Here is a 20,550-nt window from a genome sequence, read left to right on the forward strand (position 1 = left end):
TTCTAAATTCTTAGCAAAAATGGAGGAAACCTTTTTTTTTTTTTTTTTCCCCTGAAAGAAGCTTCCATAAAACACAGATAATGTCTCTGTTTACAGCTCTACTGCTCTGGTCTTTTCCAGATAGCCACAAAGATCCTTAGGTGAGTCTCAGGACCACACTCTTAATGGTATCATGTCCTTTTTTCCTCTTCCCATATGATTTTTACTTCTTTTAGATCTTTGCACTGTGTGGTTTCACTGACATCTTTTCTGGAAGGAGCAGGCCCATGTAGCAGTATGTGATGGGAGGCTCCTGTCATTGCACTTCTCTGACTTCCATAAAGAAATTGAATGACTTTACACAACTGACTAAATAGAAGGCAGGATGAAAACTTTACAACACAACAAATAAAGGAATAAGGAAATAACATGGGAGTAGTGTAACAGAAAATAATTGAAAAGGGAGAACATAAATAGAAGCGAACAAAAAAACCCCCAAAAATCCTTGTTGAATAATCTGTACCAGGGTACCTGAAAAGTGTACCAAGGTGCCTAGAAAACACAGAAATCTATCCCATACTAAAGTTCCAAGAGGATCAGAGTATGATGATAGTCTAGCTTGGAAATTAGTCCTTTATAGATATGTGTCATGTTCTGCAGTGATGGTGAGTCCCAAATTCCAGATGCACTGAGGCAGCACTGATAAAAGATTAGAGATTTTGTGCATTTACTGAGAGTGGAAGGAGGCACAGAGGTTTCTTCCTAGTTGTTATGAATTCCAATCTTTCTGAAATGAAACCTCCTAATCTACTTGTGACACGCCACATGCATCACCCAGGAGAGGGAGCACTGTGTCTGAAACAACCTCACCTCATGGATGCTGAATAACTGTGCCTCCATTCCAGCCCTCGTGCTGCAGGTAACGTGTGTGTGCACACTAACCTGCACATGCCTTTGTTCCTCATGAGCCAGAGCTTGGCAGCAGCAGTCTGTAACATACTCTTGTAATACCATCCTGGCTGCTTTCCAAAAGGAAGGATGGAGTGACAGTCAGACCGTAATGGGATTGCACAGTGGGGGAGAATGACCTGTCTTCTACCAAGCAGCGTAAGCAGCGCCCACTTGGCATGTGTGAAGGTGTGTAATGACACAGATCCCAGAGCCCTGCCAGTCTGCCTCACTGTGCAACTCCATGAACAGGCTGGAATGAAATAAGCCTTTCCCTGAGGAACAGAATGCTCAAGAAAACCATGCGATGCCCTTGGAAATCCTTTAATGGTATGTACTTCTTATTTAGTTTGTTTCCTGCACTGCCCCTTTCAGGGTTAACAGACATCAGTGACTTAGAGCTACAAATCTGCTTAAAGGAAGGGAAGCAGGTTAATGTAGGCAAGAGGACTGCTGAATGAACAGTTTAAATTGCAAATTGTTACACCCAATCCACCTCGCTTCAGAAACCTCAGAGAAATAACTAGTTTAACATAAAATGATGTTTGGTACCCAGGACCTGCTGCAGAAGTGACAAGGCCACTTTGATTTAGCTGGAGAGAAAATATGAAAGGTAATGCCATGTGCAAATTAAACCCTTTGATCCTGACATCAATCTCTTAATTCGGAAGTGTCAGGAAGAGGCAGTTTTGTTAACACATGTCTATCCGGACAGACCTATTACTTTGAACAACAGCAGGATTAAATTCACCAGGGTTCATCCAATTTTATTTTGTTGCTTTTCTCGGTGCAGCATTCATCATAGAATCACAGAGTGGTTTGGATTGGAAGGGACCTTAAAGCTCATCCAGTTCCACTGTAACAGGGGCACCTTCCATATCCCAGGTTGCTCCAAGCCCAGTCCAACCTGGCCTTGGACACTTCCAGGGATGGGGCAGCCATGGCTTCTCTGGGCAGCCTGTGGCAGTGTCTTGGTACATACTTAATAATTTTTTGAGCTTTATTACTTAAGCTGTAATGTCACAATCTTCACCATCAGCAATTTGCTTAAAGGAAAGCTTACAACAATTGATCAGCATAGACCATGCCACAGATTATCCCTAATTACCACTACAAATGTTCCTGTGCCCTGCACAGTCCCTCACCAAACTCTGTGTTCAGCAGTACATTGCGTTGCTCATTCCTGGCAAGTTCCTCTCCTGTCTTTCCCCGTTTGCACAGCTCAGTGCCTGCCAAACCTGAGCTGCCCCTGTGCACTCACAGGTCCTTCTCTGGAGGCACCTTTAGCCTGCTCATCTCATTAGCTGCATTGTGCTGCACAGAGCATCTTGGCTGCTTCCCCTTGGTATATCAAGTGCCTGCTCCCTCAGCTTTTGTTTTCTACCTCTTCAGTATGTCAGCTGTGGAAATCAACATCTCCTTCTAGTGCATATTTCAGCTGTACAACGAGTTGTACTTTTCTTTCAGATGACCTTGATTTCCCTATGATTCCATCTAGTACAGTGTCTATAGGAATATATCCTGTACTTCTCTCTGAAGTAGCACACACACTGTGTCTTGGGCAAAAGTGTTAAAAATGTATTTAATTTTAGAATGAGATTCTCTGCCCCCAAACAGGCTCCATTTGGAATTTCAGCAGGTATGTTTTGTTTTCTGAAGAAATATGCTTGGCATTTTTTTGTTCAATTATACAAAAAGCTTTGGGTTTAGATATCTGCCTTGGTAGTATAAAGGTATGTACTTTGATTTCTTTGCCACTATTTGACCTTTACCTAATAAAACCAGTACTTGGAATTATGATAATCACAAGCTGTATCAAAAAAGAATGTTTGCTGTCTGCTAAAGAACAAAATCTTTGAGTAGGAATGACTTGCACAGGTAGAAACTTGAAGAAAGCTCTCTGTGGCTTTCTGCTTCTCTCCAAAAGTCTCTGAGCTCTAAAGGGCCTACATTTTATTTCTGCATTTGTATCTGCTGCTGTAAGACTTAAACAAAAACTCAGGTAAGGAGGCTGACATTAAAACACAAATATGTGATGTTGATAAACACAGGCTACTCCCAACTATTTATTGCCATGCATGAATACTTACCTCTGGCTTGGATGTGGAGTTACAGCAGGGGTCCCTTTATACAGTGAACCCAGGAAACAGGAAAATAAGAATTAGGGTGTTAGGTGAGCTAGCACATGTTCACAATTATTCCACATTTACATCTGCATGTTCAATAGTGGGTACACAGACTAGTGCACAGTGTTGTGCACAGGGCCCTGGAGGAAGGTGACACTGCTGAGTTAAGGTGCATGGAAAAATCTCATCTTCAGTGTTTGGGCTCATCATGAGGGCTGGAATGTGCTTGATTCCTGAGTTCTTGCTCTGGCTGGAGAAAACCTGTATCTGCCTCTCTACAGATGTACTACACTTCTGTTTCTTTCCCATACTGGAATTTTATCAGACTTGCAAGAAGGACACAGAGAGTACATATGGAGCCAATAGAAAGAAGAAAGCTCTTGGTCATCCTATCCTATTTTGGGAAGAGAGAAGTAGAAAAATAGGGAGTTAACATGCACCTAGATTCTGGAACACAGGGACAGCATTTGTTGAGACATAAATTAATGATACTGAAACCAGGACATTTTGTCCCATTATATGGGTGTGTGTATGAATTTCAGTTAAATGTGATAAGTTAGTTTTGGTCTGAGGTACTGTGAAACACAGACCAGACAGAACACAGACTGATGGGCATTTTCTTGCAGAAAAGAGCTATGGAAAACCAAGGAGAGGTTTTGGTGAAGAGATGAGGGTCTGATTTTCTTCATACATAACAGGGTGAGAGATAGTCCTGGGGAAGTCAGTCATGTTGGAGCAGGATAAGACCAGATGCTAAAGGATTTTATTCTGGGAGTGCTTTCCAGAAATCTGAAAGGCCCAGTGGAGAGACTGAAGTTTAAGTTTCACTCAAGCAAGTATTAGCCTTCATGCTCACTGGAACACCTGACCTGGAAGTGACATATACACTGAACTGGGAGCAAAGTCCTGTAATAAATAACCGTGCTTCAGTCATTTCCTCCTTTGTGCAGTGGAGAACTGGAACTTAATGGCACCAGGGCCAGTTTCACCTTCCTTTCCCTTCTTATGTCAACGCCTATGAAAAAGAGGGACCTGAGCTGCAAAAGCCACACAGTGAAGATTTCTTCTGGAGAGGTAAATTCCCATCCTGTGGGGTGCAGTTTGGTTTATAGTGCAGCATTACTTTGTCAAGAGAAACAGAAGAGAGAGCCAGGCTTGGCCAGGAAGTGGCCATGCAACCAGGTACAGGGGGTGTCCACTTATGGCTTCTCTGGGAATAAGAATTTGAAATGTTGGAACTGCATATCCTGGGATTATATGGGATCTCCTCCCTACACGTCTGCTTGTGGCTGCTGTCAGACCGGATCCAGAGACAGCTGTCCCTTTGGTGTGACACTCTATGGCTGTCTCTGTGCTTGCATCTGCCACTCCCTCCTTGTTCGGGGTCAACATTTCTCCTCTTTTGCCATATTCTGCTTTCTGGTGCAGGTGAAAAACTGCTTGTCAGTTGTGAATCAGTGACTGTGGCCCATCTTTAGCCTATGTTTCCCAAGGACTGTGCTTCTGTGCCACCCTGCACCACTCACAGCCACAGGCCCTCTCAGTGCTGAAACTGATACATAGGTCCTGCCTCCGAGTCCTGAATAAGAATGTGAGGACTTTGCCATAAGAATCACAGAATATGAAAGACCAGCTGGCAAATCATCCTAGTTGTGGAATCACTCCCAAAATCCAGCTCTGTGCGACAGAAAGTTGCTTTGAAGATATTAGTTTCTTGGTTAGGACAGCCTAAACTGCATCATCCCTTAGTTAAAGCACTGCTGTAGATCTCTGGTTGCTGATATTTTGGCTGTTATGTTCTTGGTAGTGAGTTCCTAATTTTATTGTGGTTCCCTCCAGTCCCTTATTTTGCTGTTCATGCCTTGATTGCAATCCCTCCCATTCCAGCCAAGGAACGTGAACTCTAGGCCTCCATTTCTGTTTGGTGGTGGGTTCAAACTGGAGGGTCTGAGGGAATTCAGCTTGCAAAGTATGAATTAAACCTGTGTGTCTGGGATAGCCACTGAACTGCTGGGTCAATAGAACAGCTAAAGGTAACTCTTGTGCATCAAATCACATTGCACTGTGGAGTCTTTTTATTAGTAGGCCAACCTTGAAGTTCAGACAATTCTTGTGCCTAGCACTTGACTGAGAGAACTATTTGGTATGAAAATGTGCCCAGTGAAATCCTTAGGGCTAAGAGCTAAGAGTTATGTGGTAGAACTCAGAGCACCACTCCAGTGCTGCAGGTTCTTTGCAGATGGTGTCATTGTTTCTACACTGGGTTTATCTTAATGATCTTTTCTGCTTTAACAAAATTATTTCAAGATATTTTGATGTTATTTTTTTGCAAGGAAACCCCACTGTCTGTTCTCATCAAAGCCCTTTTCTGACCTAACATTATGTTCTTGGCATGCAGGTTACATACAGTGATCTGAAACATAATGGTGGTTTTCAGAAAGGTAAGTCCTACTCTTTTTTCTGATTGAGTGATTAGTCTGAGGCCCAGAGGAGGAATTACCTTACCATCATGGTTCAATCAAGAGAAAGTTGCAATAACCCAGTATCAAGAAGGTATAAAATAATTTCAGCCTAGACTAGGGCAGCAGATGTCTTGCCTCACCAGGCTATCCTCTTGTTGAGAGGTGACCTCTGTCACAAGGTGTGGCACAAATTACCTTTGGAGTTTTATTCAACACAAATAAGAGCTGATAGTCTGCAACATTCTTCATAATCTTGTGCAATGCTTATGGATGCTTTACATTGGTTGTTTGGTTTTAAAGAAGCCAAAAAATATTTTGAGAGGAAAAAGAATTTTTTTTTCAGTAAAAACATTGAAACTATGACAATCAGTGCTATGGTGTGTAACAAAAGTTGTATATGACAAGACACAGATACAAAGTGCACTGATCTACAACTCTGTTCAGTTTTTATTCCCTCTTTCTGTTTGAATCTGCATTAGGGACTGGAGCAAGAGAAGGTGTTCTTGAGGGCCTGGAGTAGGGAAGTATAACCAGGACACTGGTACAGGCAACACCAAGATGTTGCTCATTCCTAGGAAAGGGCAGCTGTGGCTCACCCCTTCCTCCAGGCACAGCAGAGCAGGTTCTTGCTTGCTCTGCAGAGGTGCCAGATGTTGACAAGCCTCTACCTATGTGAAGAGAGGAACTGGGCAGGATAAAGAATGTTGGTGGCTTTTTTTTCTAAGAGAGATCATGGATGCACTCACATTTCAGCTATAACAGGAAAAATATATATCTAAAATTTATCGTAATGGAGGCCTCCACATTTCCAGGCATCCAGTATGTACATATGTTTGTTTGTTTTTCTCTTTCCTGGTAAAGTCTATGTTCTCAAGAATCTCTTCTGAGAAAATATCATAGCTCATGTGAGGCTGCCAAGCCAGTTCCCCAGCATTCACTAAGACCCCAGCAGCTTCTGAGAGGTACTGGAGTGCATTATTGCTGTCCTTGGGAAAAGTCTCATTTCCTCTTGTGAGACAGCTGGGTTTGATGACTTGTCCTAAGTCATGTTCCAGATCAGCTGTGGAGCTGGGAGTAGAATTCAGAGGTCTGTGAATGTACTGCCTGCAAGCAGTAAGAACTTACCCAGTTAAACACTGCTGTAGAAATCAAATAACTAAAAAAGGAAGACCAAGAGGTGTTTGCCTGTGAGCTACATGGCATCAAGTATGTCACTGTACTTGACAGTAGCTTTTTTCTCCCCAGGGTGATCATGTGTGGCTGGACACTCAACCAAACAGTGAATTTAATGTCCCAATTGGCGCAGTTGTGAAGGAATCTGACTCAGGACGGATTTTGCTGGAGGATGATGAAGGCAAGGTGGGCTATGCTATAACCTTCTGTAAAAGATGAACATGAAATGTAAAAGTACAAAATACAAAAGAAGGTCCTGTTGGGTCAGACCAAAGCTCCATCTATCCAGGTGGTCTGACTTTGATATAGGTAGGATATACTGAAAGAAAGACTACAGAAATAAGGCAAGTACAGGATGGTCACCTGGCATCTCCAGGTGACCATCCTGGAGCTTCCTAAGATAGAGGTTATATCTACATGGCTAGGAAAAGGAAATGGATGGGCTCCAATCCCTAAATTTGGTGAAGTTTTAGGTGGAAACATCATCCCACTGAAATCAGTTCATCCCTACCTCATACAATGTTCTGCCTGTGATGACAGAGTTGCACTGTGAGCAGTGTTAAAATTGGTGCTGTTCAGAACTCACCTGAATGGTTTAATTCAGTGTTTTAAATCATTCTGTTTTAAACCAGTTAATTCCTGTAGGCCAGTCCCCTGTGTGTTGGAACATGCTTGCTTGAGCATGTGTTGTGCTGAAGCTCACTCTAGTCTTACCCAGCTCTCCTTTCTTTGTCTCTGAGCCACAGCATCACACATTAAAGTCTGTGCCTTGCCTTTGTCAGGAACACTGGATCACAGCTCGGAATATGCACATGGTGCACCTGATGCACCCCTCCTCTGTGCAGGGGGTAGAGGACATGATCCGCCTCGGGGACCTCCATGAAGCTGGCATGGTGCACAACCTCCTCATCCGACACCAGGAGCACAAAATCTATGTGAGTGCCACAGTCACTTCCAGGGACAGCCAGGTCACTTCCAGGAATGGCTTCTACATTTAACAAGTGACTTGAGCAGCCTGTGAGCCTTTCACACACAGGGCCCTCTGACTTCTTTAATGACTGAGGGTGCCAAGGAGACACAACACAGTTGTTCTCTTCTTTCACTCAAGTACTTTGGCTGCCCCTCAGTCACAGTGCTGGCACAGGTAGTGACTTCACTTACTTTCTCCCAGAGCAATCATTGCCACCAGCCACTGAGAGTGAACTAAATCCAGCTCATGTTACAGCTTACTGCTGCTATTACCTGGAGGATCAGCCTAACTAGTATGCAGTGACATGATTTCAATTGTCCCCCAGTTCAAGCCAACATTTACTTGATTTTGATGTAATAAGATGGCTAATGAATAAATCTGGATATTTTGTCCATTACAGGTTTTATCTGTAACTGGGAAATTTGGCAATTTTATTTTCTTTTTTCCTCAGTTTCCAGTTTGTAATATTATAATTAATATTCAGGTTTTTCCATGCTTTGCCTCCCATATTGTATTATATAATATTATATATTGCCTCCCATTACAGTACTGGAGAGAAGCTGCCTCTTACAACATAAGTGTGATGATATTTAGTGTTAAAAAAGACTGATTTTATATATCCTACAGTTACAGTTAACAAGGTGTGTGGATAGACCTATTATAATAAACTCTAGCAGCCTGCATTTGTTTCATTTAGTTTTCAAACAATATTATTGCCTTGCATCTCCACAGCCTTCAACAGCCTCCTTCATTTCACTGGTGTTGCTGTATACAAATGTTTCTAAATCATTGTATGAATAGCACAACTATAACTTGGCCCATTAGCAAAGTTCAGCTACATCTGCATTAGAATACAAAAGCAGCTTAACAAAACACTGCAAAACACCTCATGAGAACACCAAAGTGCCAGGTTAAATTGGACTTCTGTGTGCTTCAGCTTGAGACAGAGAACTGAGCTGCCATTTAGCAAGGAGATTACACCTAGCATTCTTCCTTGGGCAAACCCCTCCTTATCCTGGGGTGTTCAACAGCAGCTGATAGTGAGGAACTGGGCTCTCAGCCTCACCAAGTGCTATCATCTCCCAGGCTTCCCTCCTGCCTCTGTTTAGATTTATACTGCAAGTGGCTTTGGTTGTATTCTTGTTTGCACGTTGGCTATAGCAATAATCCTCACAACTGTTTTCCAGACTTACACAGGATCAATCCTTGTAGCAGTGAATCCATACCAGCTGCTGCCCCTCTACACGGTGGATCAGATCAGACTCTACTGTAACAAGAGGATTGGAGAGCTTCCACCTCATGTCTTTGCCATTGCAGATAACTGTTACTTCAATATGAAGAGGAATAAGAGAGACCAGTGCTGTGTGATCAGGTGAATGGACTTGTAGAGGACAAATAGCAGAAGCCAAGTCTGGCATGGTTTGGGGCACCTTGTGGACACAGGTGGACACAGGAAGGTCTCCAGACGTTCCAAATGGAAGGGCACAGATAAAACTAGAGACAATGGGAAGGAAATATTTTCTTCCCTGCTCCTTCATTTTCAGTTAGGACGGGAAAAGGTCAAAGAAAATCAAAGAGTTTCCAAAGCCCGTTGTTTTCCCTCAGAGTCTTTCAATGTGGTTGTACATTCTGCATGTGGTCACTACATACAGAAACATAACACCTGAGTGTGTGTGATATAGGCTATCTTTTACCTTGGAGACAGAATATTTATGTTACATGTATTTTCCAAGGCTAGACATTTCCTCAAGAGAAATAACCTCTGCTAACCCAAAGGTGGATGGAAGATTTCTTCCTCCTATAAAGAATCCATTTTCTTTTTGTCATCAATGTGAAGAACCAGATTATCTCATTGCAATAGTATCTGATTATAGCTGAGTCAACTCAGCTGATGTGCTAACACTAGCAGTGACAATCTGGTAGTGCAATAAAGAAGATAAGCAAGTGGTCATTTAATTTGCATAGGTACAGAATGTCTTCCATGGATTTGCTTGTTTTTAATTGGTGGGAGAATTTAGTTCTCAGCCTAAGTTTGACAACTTAAATTTGAGCAAATAAGATGATGAAAGACTCAAATTTTCTGGCCCTCTGTGAAAGACAGTCTTATCTGCCATTCACAGGATAAACTTAAATGGAAATGTTTTTGTTTTTTTTTTAACTTGGTCTGCCACATTACTAAAAAAAATTAGGAAGCCTGTAATGATCTTTTTTTCTTACTGCAGTGGAGAATCTGGAGCTGGTAAAACTGAAAGTACAAAGCTAATACTTCAGTTTCTGGCAGCTGTCAGTGGCCAGCATTCCTGGATAGAGCAGCAAATCCTAGAGGCCAACCCCATTCTGGAAGGTGGGTTACTTAGCAAACATGGCTGATTTACCACATTTCTCACAGGATAAAATGAATCAGAAACAGATCCTTGCACCATTGTATCTGCTTAACTGGTAACCCCCTTAAACACTGGTGATGCACTGTAGATGTTCTCTATACTTTTCTGCCATGTTCCCATGCAGTCCACAGCAGCTTTGCTCTCATGTTGTAGGAGGAGTTGCCTCTGTAGTATAACCCTGGAACTGCCAGGAGCACAAGAGTCCTTGGGACTGCAGAGCCCAAGGCAAAGCCCCCTGGTTTGGCATTTGCCCTAGACAGTGACAAAGTGACTGGCCAAGCATAGGTGTATCTAAAGGGGAGCTCCCTGAGACACCCATCTTTCTCTGTACAGGGATCAACATGTTCCCAGTAAATCATTCTGGAGGTCTTCAGACTTGCCCAGATCTCTTGGCTGGCCAGATGTAGACCACATTTGGATCATTTGAATATGTCTTTTAGGACCCAATTATCTGGGTGCACAGTATGCCTGCCCCTCTCTTCAGGAGACAGACTGAGACAAGACATTCTCCAGTGCTTCTCAGCGCTGTCATTTGGAACACAATGTGTAAAATACTAACAGCAAAGTAGAAGGGGAAAAAAATAGGCTTGATGTTCATGAACTGCAATACAGATACTGTCTCTGTGCCTTGCCCATCAGCTTTTGGAAATGCCAAGACAATTCGAAATGACAATTCAAGCCGCTTTGGGAAATACATTGATATCCACTTCAACCAGAGTGGTGTGATAGAAGGAGCCCGGATAGAACAGTTCCTCCTGGAGAAGTCCCGGGTCTGCCGGCAGGTGAGGGCACTGGCAGGGGTATGTTCTGCCTGTTCTTGTGTTAGAAGCTTATCCTGGAAAGGCTGCCCATTGGCCTATTTCTTTTATTTTTAGGCTCCAGAGGAGAGGAACTATCACATCTTCTACTGCATGCTAATGGGGATGAATACAGAGCAGAAAAAGATGCTGAATCTGGGCACTGCTTCAGAGTACACTTATCTCACTATGGTAATAATCTCTGCTTTATTTTCTAATATCCCTCTGCCATTTGCTTCTTACAGCAAGCAATTACAATCACTAGGAGTTGCAGCTGGTAGTTACCAAACATGAACAGTCCTTCCCTTAAAGTACCAGAAACAGTAATGCCAAAAGTGCTGTGAGCATCAGTTTCAGACACTTATTGTATTGTCCACCAGTGGGAAGCAGCTTGTGGCAGGTCAAAGCTTTCTGTCAAAGTCAGACTTAAGCAATATTAAGGACATCTTAAAACAGAATGTGGACAACATCCCCCACTTTCACAGACACTCAGATTTCAAAGGAATGCAAGGGATCTCATGCCAGGGAGAACAGTAATCACATATACATACCTTAGAGGAAATTAATAAGAATCTAGTCCTTATATCTAATATATCTTATATACATAATGCAGGCAGCTGGCATTCAGCATAACCTCCTATGACTGATGCTAATGACCATGAGTTATGATGCCATTGTGGCAGAAGTGGGATCTTCATAGGTGAGGTTTTTGAAAATAGCTAATTGAATGGTTTAGGACATGAAAGTCATGATGAAAAGCCTATCCTTTAGCCTGTGTATATACCTCACATTAAATATGCCAGCTGGTTAGATTTGGGCTGTTCTACAGCTGTGGGAAGAATATGTTTAAGTCCTGCCTCTACTGAAATTAGATGGAGGTGGGCATCTAATTTCTAGGAAATGAAAACAAGTCTGGTTTTGGGGTCTCAAAAGCAAAACCAATAAAGTTGTGGAGATTTTTTTCAAATGTAATGTTTTCAAAAGAGCAGTGATCTTGCAGCAAAGCTGATGAGTGCCATTAGTGCAATTAGCCTATTGGCCATTCCATGAAAAGGCCCCTTGGTCAGCAGTAGGGCACTGTGATACTGAAATAAGAGGATTGGATTAAAGGAGAACATACCCATGGTTTTGTAAAGATCAGCTGTTGGTACAAGCTGGCATCTTTACATACTGTAAACTGAAATGACTAGGAATATTTCATTTTTATAATCATCACACTATATTGTCAGAAATGGCAGGGGTAAAAAAGGCATTTCCTCATCTCTGTTATGACTGAAAATAGTTTTTATCAGGAGCAGCATCATAGGACCTGCTGTGCAGGCTTTGATGAAGGAGCTTCTGATGCTGCCTTGGATGCTTCCATTTGCCTTCCACTAGGACCTAATATTTTTATTTTGAGATCTGCCTTCTAGTACTTATCCAACCTGACTTGCTTTCATTCGGGATTAGGGCTCTTAATTTTCCATTGACATGGCAGAGAGAAGAAACCAAAGAAACAGGCATGGCCTTGTAAATGTAGATAACCTTGTCAAAGCTTCCTGTCCTTCTATGCTCTAGAGCAGCCTTCCCATCAGCTTTTCCTTTTGGCTTCCTCAGTATTCAGCCTAGCCCTGGATAAATGCATTACTGAGCCCTCTGTTAATGCATCTTTTTGAGAGAAAATATGAAGGAAGATACAATCACAGGAAGAGGATATAGAACATCTAAATAGGTTTTTACCTTGTATCCTTGAGGACTCACAGGATAGCCATCCTGTGTACAAAGGCTTGTCAGTCTGCACGTGCTTTCGTCCTTGTCCGGGTAGCAGGAGGATGTTCCTCACCTGCTGGTGCGGTGCTTGCAGGGTAACTGCACGTCCTGCGACAGCCGGAACGACGCCAAGGATTATGCCCACATCCGCTCGGCCATGAAGATCCTCATGTTCTCAGACTCTGAGCACTGGGACATCAGCAAGCTGCTGGCTGCCATCCTGCACCTAGGCAATGTAGAGTTCCAAGGTAAATTCAGCCTTGCCTGGGCTTACCTTTCCTCAGACTTCATGGTAAAGGTACTTCCCTGCACAGATTAGGTTGTGCTGCTCTGACCTGTATTAACAGGTGAACAGAGTTGGAAGGGCAGGCAGATAAGCACCATGAAATTCTGATTTGTGACTCCACTGCTATGTGTTTTGAAAAACAGCATCGTATTATTATTTTGTCATACCGTCAGGTCTCCATGGCCCTTATCACACAAATGAAACAACAGAATATAATCCCATGCTACATTTGCTGATTGTTGTTCCTCACAGGCCAGAGAACACAGGAGTGATGTTTGCCTTGGAGATAATAGCAGTCATCCTCTGCTTAAGTCTGCTGAACACTCACATGCATAGGTGCACTCACCTGCATAGGAATGGACAGGCACAGTGTGGCAGTGTGACCCACCAGCACATGCCAAAAGCTTTCACATTTTAGAAAAGAACTCTTCACTTTGTGATGCAGCAGGCCCAATACAGAGATTCCAGGTGGATTCTTTGGATTAATCCTGACTACTAAAATTAGGAATTTCTAGTATTCCTCTTCGTTGTCTGATTTCCCACAAGTCAGATACGCAGGAAAAATATTTCCAGAAACATATTTTCTGGAGTCAGATATCACTTCCCCAGATCCCCAAGTTACTATTTTAAATGAATAACCTTGTCAGCTTGGCTGCTGTTTTTAGCCTGACGTTCTAGGCATGAGAGAGCCCTGAAGATCCCAGGATCTGGGTGAAATCAGGACCCTCCTTGGTAAAACCACCAAACCTGTCAGTTTCAAACGAGAACTGAGTACCTTCCCAGTGTTATGGGGTCACAGAAATACAGCCACATTAACAACAGTGATGGTTCTCCCTGAGACTGGCTGTTTCTTCCTTGCAGCGGCCGTGTACGACAACCTGGACTGCTCTGATGTGATAGACTCCCCGCACTTCTCCATCGCCACCAAGCTGCTCGAGGTAATGGACTCTCATCTTCTGCTGCTGGTTCTTCCTCCTCCCTTGTTCCATCAGCTCACTGGCAGAGCACGACTCTGGAGTTTATGTAGGAATGAACATTCAACAGGCAATGTTGCCTCTGTCCTGCTGACACTCCAGTCATGCTGTTGCAGATGTCTCTCCAAGCTGGGAGACCTTTAAATGGGACAGCAAGTTGCCAGTGGATGCTGCTAGACAAGCAGTTTGTCATAGTCCTCCTCCTGATACAGACTTTGCTGGATTTCCTTTGTTCACCTGGAATGACCAGGTTGCCATGACTGTTTCTCCAGGTGGACTCTAGTGAACTCCAGAACAGCCTCACAAACCTCTCCATCATTGTCCGAGGAGAAAGTGTGTCCAGGCCTCTGAATGTGGCTCAAGCTGCCAATGGGAAGGATGCCTTTGTGAAGGTACTGGTGCTCACAGCTTCCCTGTTTAAACACTGGGGATGCTTTCAGAGCTGTCTTCTTCCTGGCTGAGGAGCCCTATGTGATTAACATTAACCCAGAGGGCTCCAGGCCCTTGCAGTTCTCAGGCACAGCTTGACAGCACAATAGCAAGCAGTAAGTTACATCCAAACTCTCCAATGATGGGCTCCAATTCCTCTTTCATTTTTTTTCTCAGGGTATATATGGACGGATATTCTTGTGGATTGTGAACAAAATCAACTCAGCCATTTTCAACCCAGCTTCTCAGAAGCCTAAAGACAGACATCAATCCATTGGACTGCTGGACATTTTTGGGTTTGAAAACTTCAGCAACAACAGGTAGGAAGCTCCAGATGCAATGCAATAGGAAGCTGAAAAGCAGCTGATGTAAAGGGGAAGAACAAAAAAACAGACACATGCTCTTTAATCATTATCCTGATTCTCAGAATAATGGTGAGAATTCCATTACTGGATTTTCCCAGTTTTGATCATGCAGATTCCATTTTTCTTCAGTCTTGATCATATTTCTGCCTCCTTCCCTAGCCTTCATTTTAGTGCAGCCATAGCACTTGTCTATTCCAGATCCCGAGGAATTTTCTGGCCTTCAGCCACATAATGTTCCTCAGTGACTTCTGGAACAGAATCTAGGATCTCTACAGTCTGTCTTCTATCTTTTGCGTTCTCTCCCGTTATTTTGTGCTGTTCCCAAGACCTGCAGTCCCCATGGGTCCTCACTGTGGTGAGCATCCCAGAGGCACACACAGTGTGCCACAGCAAGTATGAGGCTATGATACTCAGGTGCAGCATAAAGGAGTAAATAATAAAACAAGTGGTAGTGCCAGTGCAAGCAGAAACATGTCACATGCTCGTAAGTGATTTTCACAGTTACATGTTCCCCTTTATCTCTGGAGCTTCTTGAAAGACATAAAGATTTTTTCTTGTCTACTCAGCAAAAATCAGTCATCAGCTGGCTCATTGCTGCTGGTCTTTGCCACAGCAGAAAATGCCTCCTTGTATTGCTGAGGTTGGCAATGTGCAGTGATGGTGGTCACAGCACTGTGGAATGTGGCAGTGCTGTATCTGGAATGCATTTAATGCAGAGGCTAAACAAGTAACAGAGAGCAGTGCAGCACTGGCCAAGGATGACCATGGGCTTTCTTTCATCTTGTTCTTCCCCAGCTTTGAGCAGCTGTGCATTAACATTGCAAATGAGCACCTTCAGCAGTTCTTTGTGCACCATGTCTTCAAGCTGGAGCAAGAGGAATATATTGCAGAGCACATTGCCTGGAACAACATTGACTTCACTGATAACCACCAGGCTCTGGAAGTCATTGCACTCAAGCCCATGAATATCATCTCCCTCATTGATGAAGAGAGCAGGTTCCCAAAGGTAAATTCCTGGTTTCACTCATAATGCCTGGCTTTGCACACAGCTCTCAGGTAACACTTGGGCTTAGACACACAGAAATGCAGAAGTGGCTTTGAGATACGTTAGGAGAGGCAATATCGTCTCCCCATAGATGTTTCTTTCAAATTAGCTCACTACACAACTGCTTCACTCTCTGCTGGAATGTGCTCTTCCTGGTGCCTTGCTGTTGAAACTCCTACAGCAGTTCCAGACAGAGAAGGGAAGGAGTCTGGATCATTTTACAAGGACTTCTTGGGAAATCTTTGAAATTGTTTATTGTTTGAGTATTGTTCTGTTGTTGGTCTGGGCTGCAGCTTGCTCTTTCTTCCCCTTGCTGACAGACTTAATTGAGCAATGTCACCATAGTGAGGAACTGGAGGGGAACTACAGGCCTAGCAGCTAACCTTGGTGCCAGGGAAGGTCATAAACAGATCATTTGAGCACCATCACAGGGCAGGTACAGAGCAACAAGTTGATCAGGCCCAGTCAGCAAAGGCCCTGCTTGACCAATCTGATCTTCCATGACAAGGTGACCTGCTTAGTGCATGAGGAAAAGGCTGTGGCTGTTATCTGCCATGATTCTGTGGTTCTGTGAAATGTTATTCTGCAAAGGTCAGTCATCACAAACAGAAGAACAGAGGTCTGATCTCAGACATCCCTGTAGAGCATTTTCATAGTCTGCAGAGCATGGTGAGGCTAAACTGGAGTGTTGGTGCAGGAATCAGATGACAATGGAGGGTGTCCAGAAAAGCAAGCCCCCGCCTCAGCTCATTTGTAGTCCTTCAGGTAACTAGAGGATCATGTACAGGCAGACAGCTTTCCCCTTTCTTCCCTAAGAAGAGGGTGGTCCCACAGATCAGGAAGGCTCCTCTTCCATGATTCCCAGAGCACATGACTTCTGAGAGCAAAGCCCCCACTGCTCTGGGTGCAGGTGAGTGCAGAGAGCTCACATGGCCATGAGGGGATGGCATCATGATGGCACCCCTTGAAGAGAAGCACCCAGCTGACTGCCTAGCCTCTGGAACTCATGGTCTGGGCATGCTGGCTGGGATCTGCTCAGGGATTCCTCCAGGGATCTCTGAGTCTTGCACCAGCTGGGGAGTGCAAGAAGAACTGTGCCTGCCCAGGAGGAGGAGGAGGCATCCCTTACAGCTTCCTGGGTAGCAGGGGTGTGAGAAGATTGGTGGGGGCTTTGCTTGTGATGTCCAAGGATCTGGTAAATTCTCAGCCCATCTGGTGATGTTGGTAATGTTATAGGGACTTGTGTACAGCCCTAGAACACCAGGCCCTGTGCTTGATGGTGTGTTCTGTCATGATGCTTGAGACAGGGATCTATGTAAAAGGAAAGATACTGTTGGCACTTTCTCCAGATCTACTACACACATAAGGGCAGAATTTGAGCTTCTGTTATCTCTGAGCACCACTTCTGTTTGTTTGCTGAGCACAGGTCAGTGCTGGGGACACTCTGCTTAACCATCCTTTTTTACCTGTATTTGTTTCTAGGGCACAGATGCCACCATGCTTGTCAAAATCAATTCCCTCCATGGTAAAAGTAATGTCTACATCCCACCTAAGAGTGTTCATGATACCAAGTTTGGCATCAACCACTTTGCTGGGGTTGTCTTTTATGAATCAAAAGGTGAGTCTGTCTCTGCTGGATACAGAAGGTGAAGGGAAGGGCATGACTTGCCTGGATGGTGCATGACCTGGATATGTAGCTCTCCAGGGTAGTGTTGATCTGAAGTTGATCTGGAGGTCAGAAGGATTATTCTAAACCAATCTGCAAGTTAGTGTAAATTAAGTGGATTTTAGGTAGATAGTGGTGCTAGAGCCACCAGGCAGCAGGCTAATTTTGTTTCCATCCTATAGATTTCTTGGAGAAAAATCGTGACACACTGAGTGCTAATGTAATGCAAGTGGTCCATTCCTCCAAAAACAAATTCCTGAGAGAGATTTTCCAGGTGGAAACAACCCCACCTATTCTGGGACGTGGGACCATTCGGCATCTTGGATCTGACCAGGTCTACAAGGTTGGTTTACTGGCACTGTCTTGCAGAAACAACCAGTTTCCCCTGCCTTCCATACACCTCTGGCTGTTCTTGATCTCCTCTTTCTTTTGCACTGTCTCTGCAAATCCCTATCTCTTTCATTCAAGTTGTTTCTGCCAAGGGGGCTGCAGGAAAAGTCAGGGTCTGGTGTTCATGCTGTAAACAAGTGCAGTGTCAGCCCTGTCAGGCAGGTGTGCACCCTGGACAGCTGTGTAGCCATGCCTGCAGTTGTTTCAGAACCATGGGTCCTGATGCCTCCCCACATGTTGTCACTGACTGGATGTCACTGTGTGACAGAGTTCATGATGGGTCACTATCACAGACTCCACTGAGCCTCTTGTGTCTGTGCCTAGTGAAAATAAGGATGTGAAGTGCAGTGGACTAGAAAACAGAGTGGGGCACAGTTCAGGTTCTCTGTCCTGCTCCAACTTCCACATACCTTGATTTCTGAACATTTAGCTATGTAGTGTCACCAGTATGTGAAGGTACTTTTGCTTGTTTACATCTTTGAGTTTTTCTGTCAGGATACAGAACTATCAGTTTGCTATCTTACCTGTTATCTGTCTATTCTCCTGGCATTGTTTTCTGATCTTGTCCTTTCTTCCTCTGTCTTTGTCCCAGTGTGGCTTTCTGCTGTCCAGAACACCTGGCCATGGACAGGTAAACATCCTGGGGGCAAAGAATGTCAGAAGTGGTATAAGCAGCAGATAACTGGCTTAGCATCTCTTAAATGCTATGAATACCTCCAGATTAAATATCAGGTGTATTTACATTGCTCTAATGGGCCTTGTCCCTATAAATAAGGCTGTGTTATTGAAAAAAAATTAAAGCAGCATCTCAAGAAAGGAAATACCAAATGTGGGCTACCCTATGTCAAAATGCACAGAAATTAGCTGTTGGTGTTCAAATAAATGGGACCACCATTGGGAAGCCTAAGAAGCAGGCTACAAAAAAAGAATAATGAGCAATGTGCCAGAAAACACTCTTTTGTCCTGAGGTCTCAGAGTTCCTTTCCTGACACACCACAAGAGAAAAGTCACCATTAACATAACAACAAATTCAGCTGTAACAATGTTGCATGTGTGAGATCATGAGGGCATGGGCTTTGGCCTTGTGTGGCCATCCCACTGATGGTACAGCAGAAAGGCCTCTAAGGTCTGAGAGTAAAAATCACTAAAATATGTATATATTGTTATTATACCCACTTTGGGTGCTTGCTAGCCCTAAGATGCATCAGAGCTGCAATGAGACAGAAGCTGTTTTCCAAAGACACAAATGACTGATCACTGGAGGGCAGCCTTGCCCTGTTGCTAAAGCAGAGGGTGGAAATCTGAGTATTCAAAAGGGCACTTTAGAAGCAAGAACAGCAGGATGACGTACCCTAACGATCGTGGAAGTGAGGGGGAGCCACTGGACTTTAAATGATTTACTTTGAAAAAATTCCAACAACCCCACAATGGACCAAACCCCCCAAACAAACTGACGAACAAACAGGCCCTGATTGATCAGCACATTGCCTGTATGTAAAAGGCCAGTGCAGTCCTTTTGTTACTTGGAATCTGTACTCTTGTCACTGCAATTTAATGTGCCCATACTGAGATGTAGAAACTTTGGCCTAATTTGTGTGAAAAAGACAGGTGGAACTGTGCTGTCAGAGAGGCTGGGGAAGTCTGGAGTACCTCAAAACTTATACTCCAGTAAAAGTTTGCCTTTTCACTGCTTGCTGTAGTATTAATGAACAAGGTGATCAGCCATCCTAATCCCTAAGGAATGGGCTGTTCTGGATCTTTAGCATTCCTAGCTATGATGGCAGCAAAATATCTGGCCTAGAGTTTATTCCTCCTTTGGGAGTGGCTGTTTCTCACCAAGCTTTCAGGCACACTCCCAGGAATCACAGCTTGGCAACCAGGCCTGGCACTAAACACAGCCTTGGTTGGAACAGCCAGGTGCATGTGGGCTCCTGTGGGTGGAATTACTTCCACCACAGCCACCCCTGCTCCTAGAACTTAGTGCCCAAGTAGGTGAAAGCACTTAGTGAGGGGTTTCTTTACAAGAATAAACATAAATTAATACGGTGCAGGTGACCAGTGTAGCTCCCATGTAGGTAAATATTTTTTTTCCTGATGGTTGTGTGATGCTGTTAGATTTTACAAAAATACAAAGGTTTATTAATTAGCCTCTGAGAGTGAATGATGTTGCAGTCAGCATGTGCTTTCTCTTCCCAGGGCTTGGATACCACCAAGCGGCTCTCGACACTGGGAGGACAGTTCAAGCAATCCCTGGAAAAGCTCATGAAAATCCTGGAGCAGTGCCAGCCATACTTCATCCGCTGCATCAAGCCAAATGACTACAAGAAACCACTGGTAATGTTCTAACAATACAAAGTCTTACCTTTAAAGTTTGTTATGAGAAAAGGCTCTCAGTTTTTGTATAACATTTTATAGTTGTACTTGGCTGCATCTAAGGAGAGCTGGAGTACAGGGTATTCCTGCAATAAACATAATAGGAGGATATAGCATAGTTAATTTACAAAAGCATCTCAAAAAAGCACCATAGAGTAATGGATTGCAAAAAAGCACACTGGTGTATTCCTGAGTAGAGTTATGGACACCTTTTCAATAAAGATAAAACTGAAAAGTCTGTAGCGCCTTAACATAGGAACAAACAAAAAACATCAGGATCAACAATGATCATACTATGAAATAGCCTGAGAGAGAACAGGAGAGCTATGGAAGTTTGTGAGAGGGGTGATTTGGCTTAATCTGACATACCAGGAAGAGTCCATTTGTCATTAGGACATGTGGCTGGGACTTGGAGGATTTCGACCTGATTCTAC

General features: G+C 43.7%; 1 protein-coding gene across 1 annotated transcript in view; it reads left to right on the forward strand.

The window, feature by feature from the left end:
* The first annotated feature begins 5,476 nt into the window (after positions 1-5,476).
* The window catches only part of MYO7B (myosin VIIB), a 45,527-nt gene continuing 30,453 nt past the window's right edge, over positions 5,477-20,550 (forward strand). The window contains exons 1-16 of the mRNA XM_054515913.1: positions 5,477-5,494; positions 6,761-6,874; positions 7,471-7,623; positions 8,846-9,030; positions 9,881-10,002; positions 10,682-10,824; positions 10,918-11,031; positions 12,683-12,836; positions 13,736-13,812; positions 14,121-14,240; positions 14,455-14,597; positions 15,438-15,648; positions 17,170-17,305; positions 17,536-17,696; positions 18,336-18,374; positions 19,940-20,077. Of these exons, the coding sequence (XP_054371888.1) occupies positions 5,477-5,494; positions 6,761-6,874; positions 7,471-7,623; positions 8,846-9,030; positions 9,881-10,002; positions 10,682-10,824; positions 10,918-11,031; positions 12,683-12,836; positions 13,736-13,812; positions 14,121-14,240; positions 14,455-14,597; positions 15,438-15,648; positions 17,170-17,305; positions 17,536-17,696; positions 18,336-18,374; positions 19,940-20,077 (2,028 nt within the window). The remainder of the gene's footprint in view (positions 5,495-6,760; positions 6,875-7,470; positions 7,624-8,845; positions 9,031-9,880; positions 10,003-10,681; positions 10,825-10,917; positions 11,032-12,682; positions 12,837-13,735; positions 13,813-14,120; positions 14,241-14,454; positions 14,598-15,437; positions 15,649-17,169; positions 17,306-17,535; positions 17,697-18,335; positions 18,375-19,939; positions 20,078-20,550) is intronic.

The sequence above is a fragment of the Molothrus ater genome, chromosome 10, assembly GCF_012460135.2.
Source record: "Molothrus ater isolate BHLD 08-10-18 breed brown headed cowbird chromosome 10, BPBGC_Mater_1.1, whole genome shotgun sequence".
Taxonomy (NCBI): Eukaryota; Metazoa; Chordata; class Aves; order Passeriformes; family Icteridae; genus Molothrus; species Molothrus ater.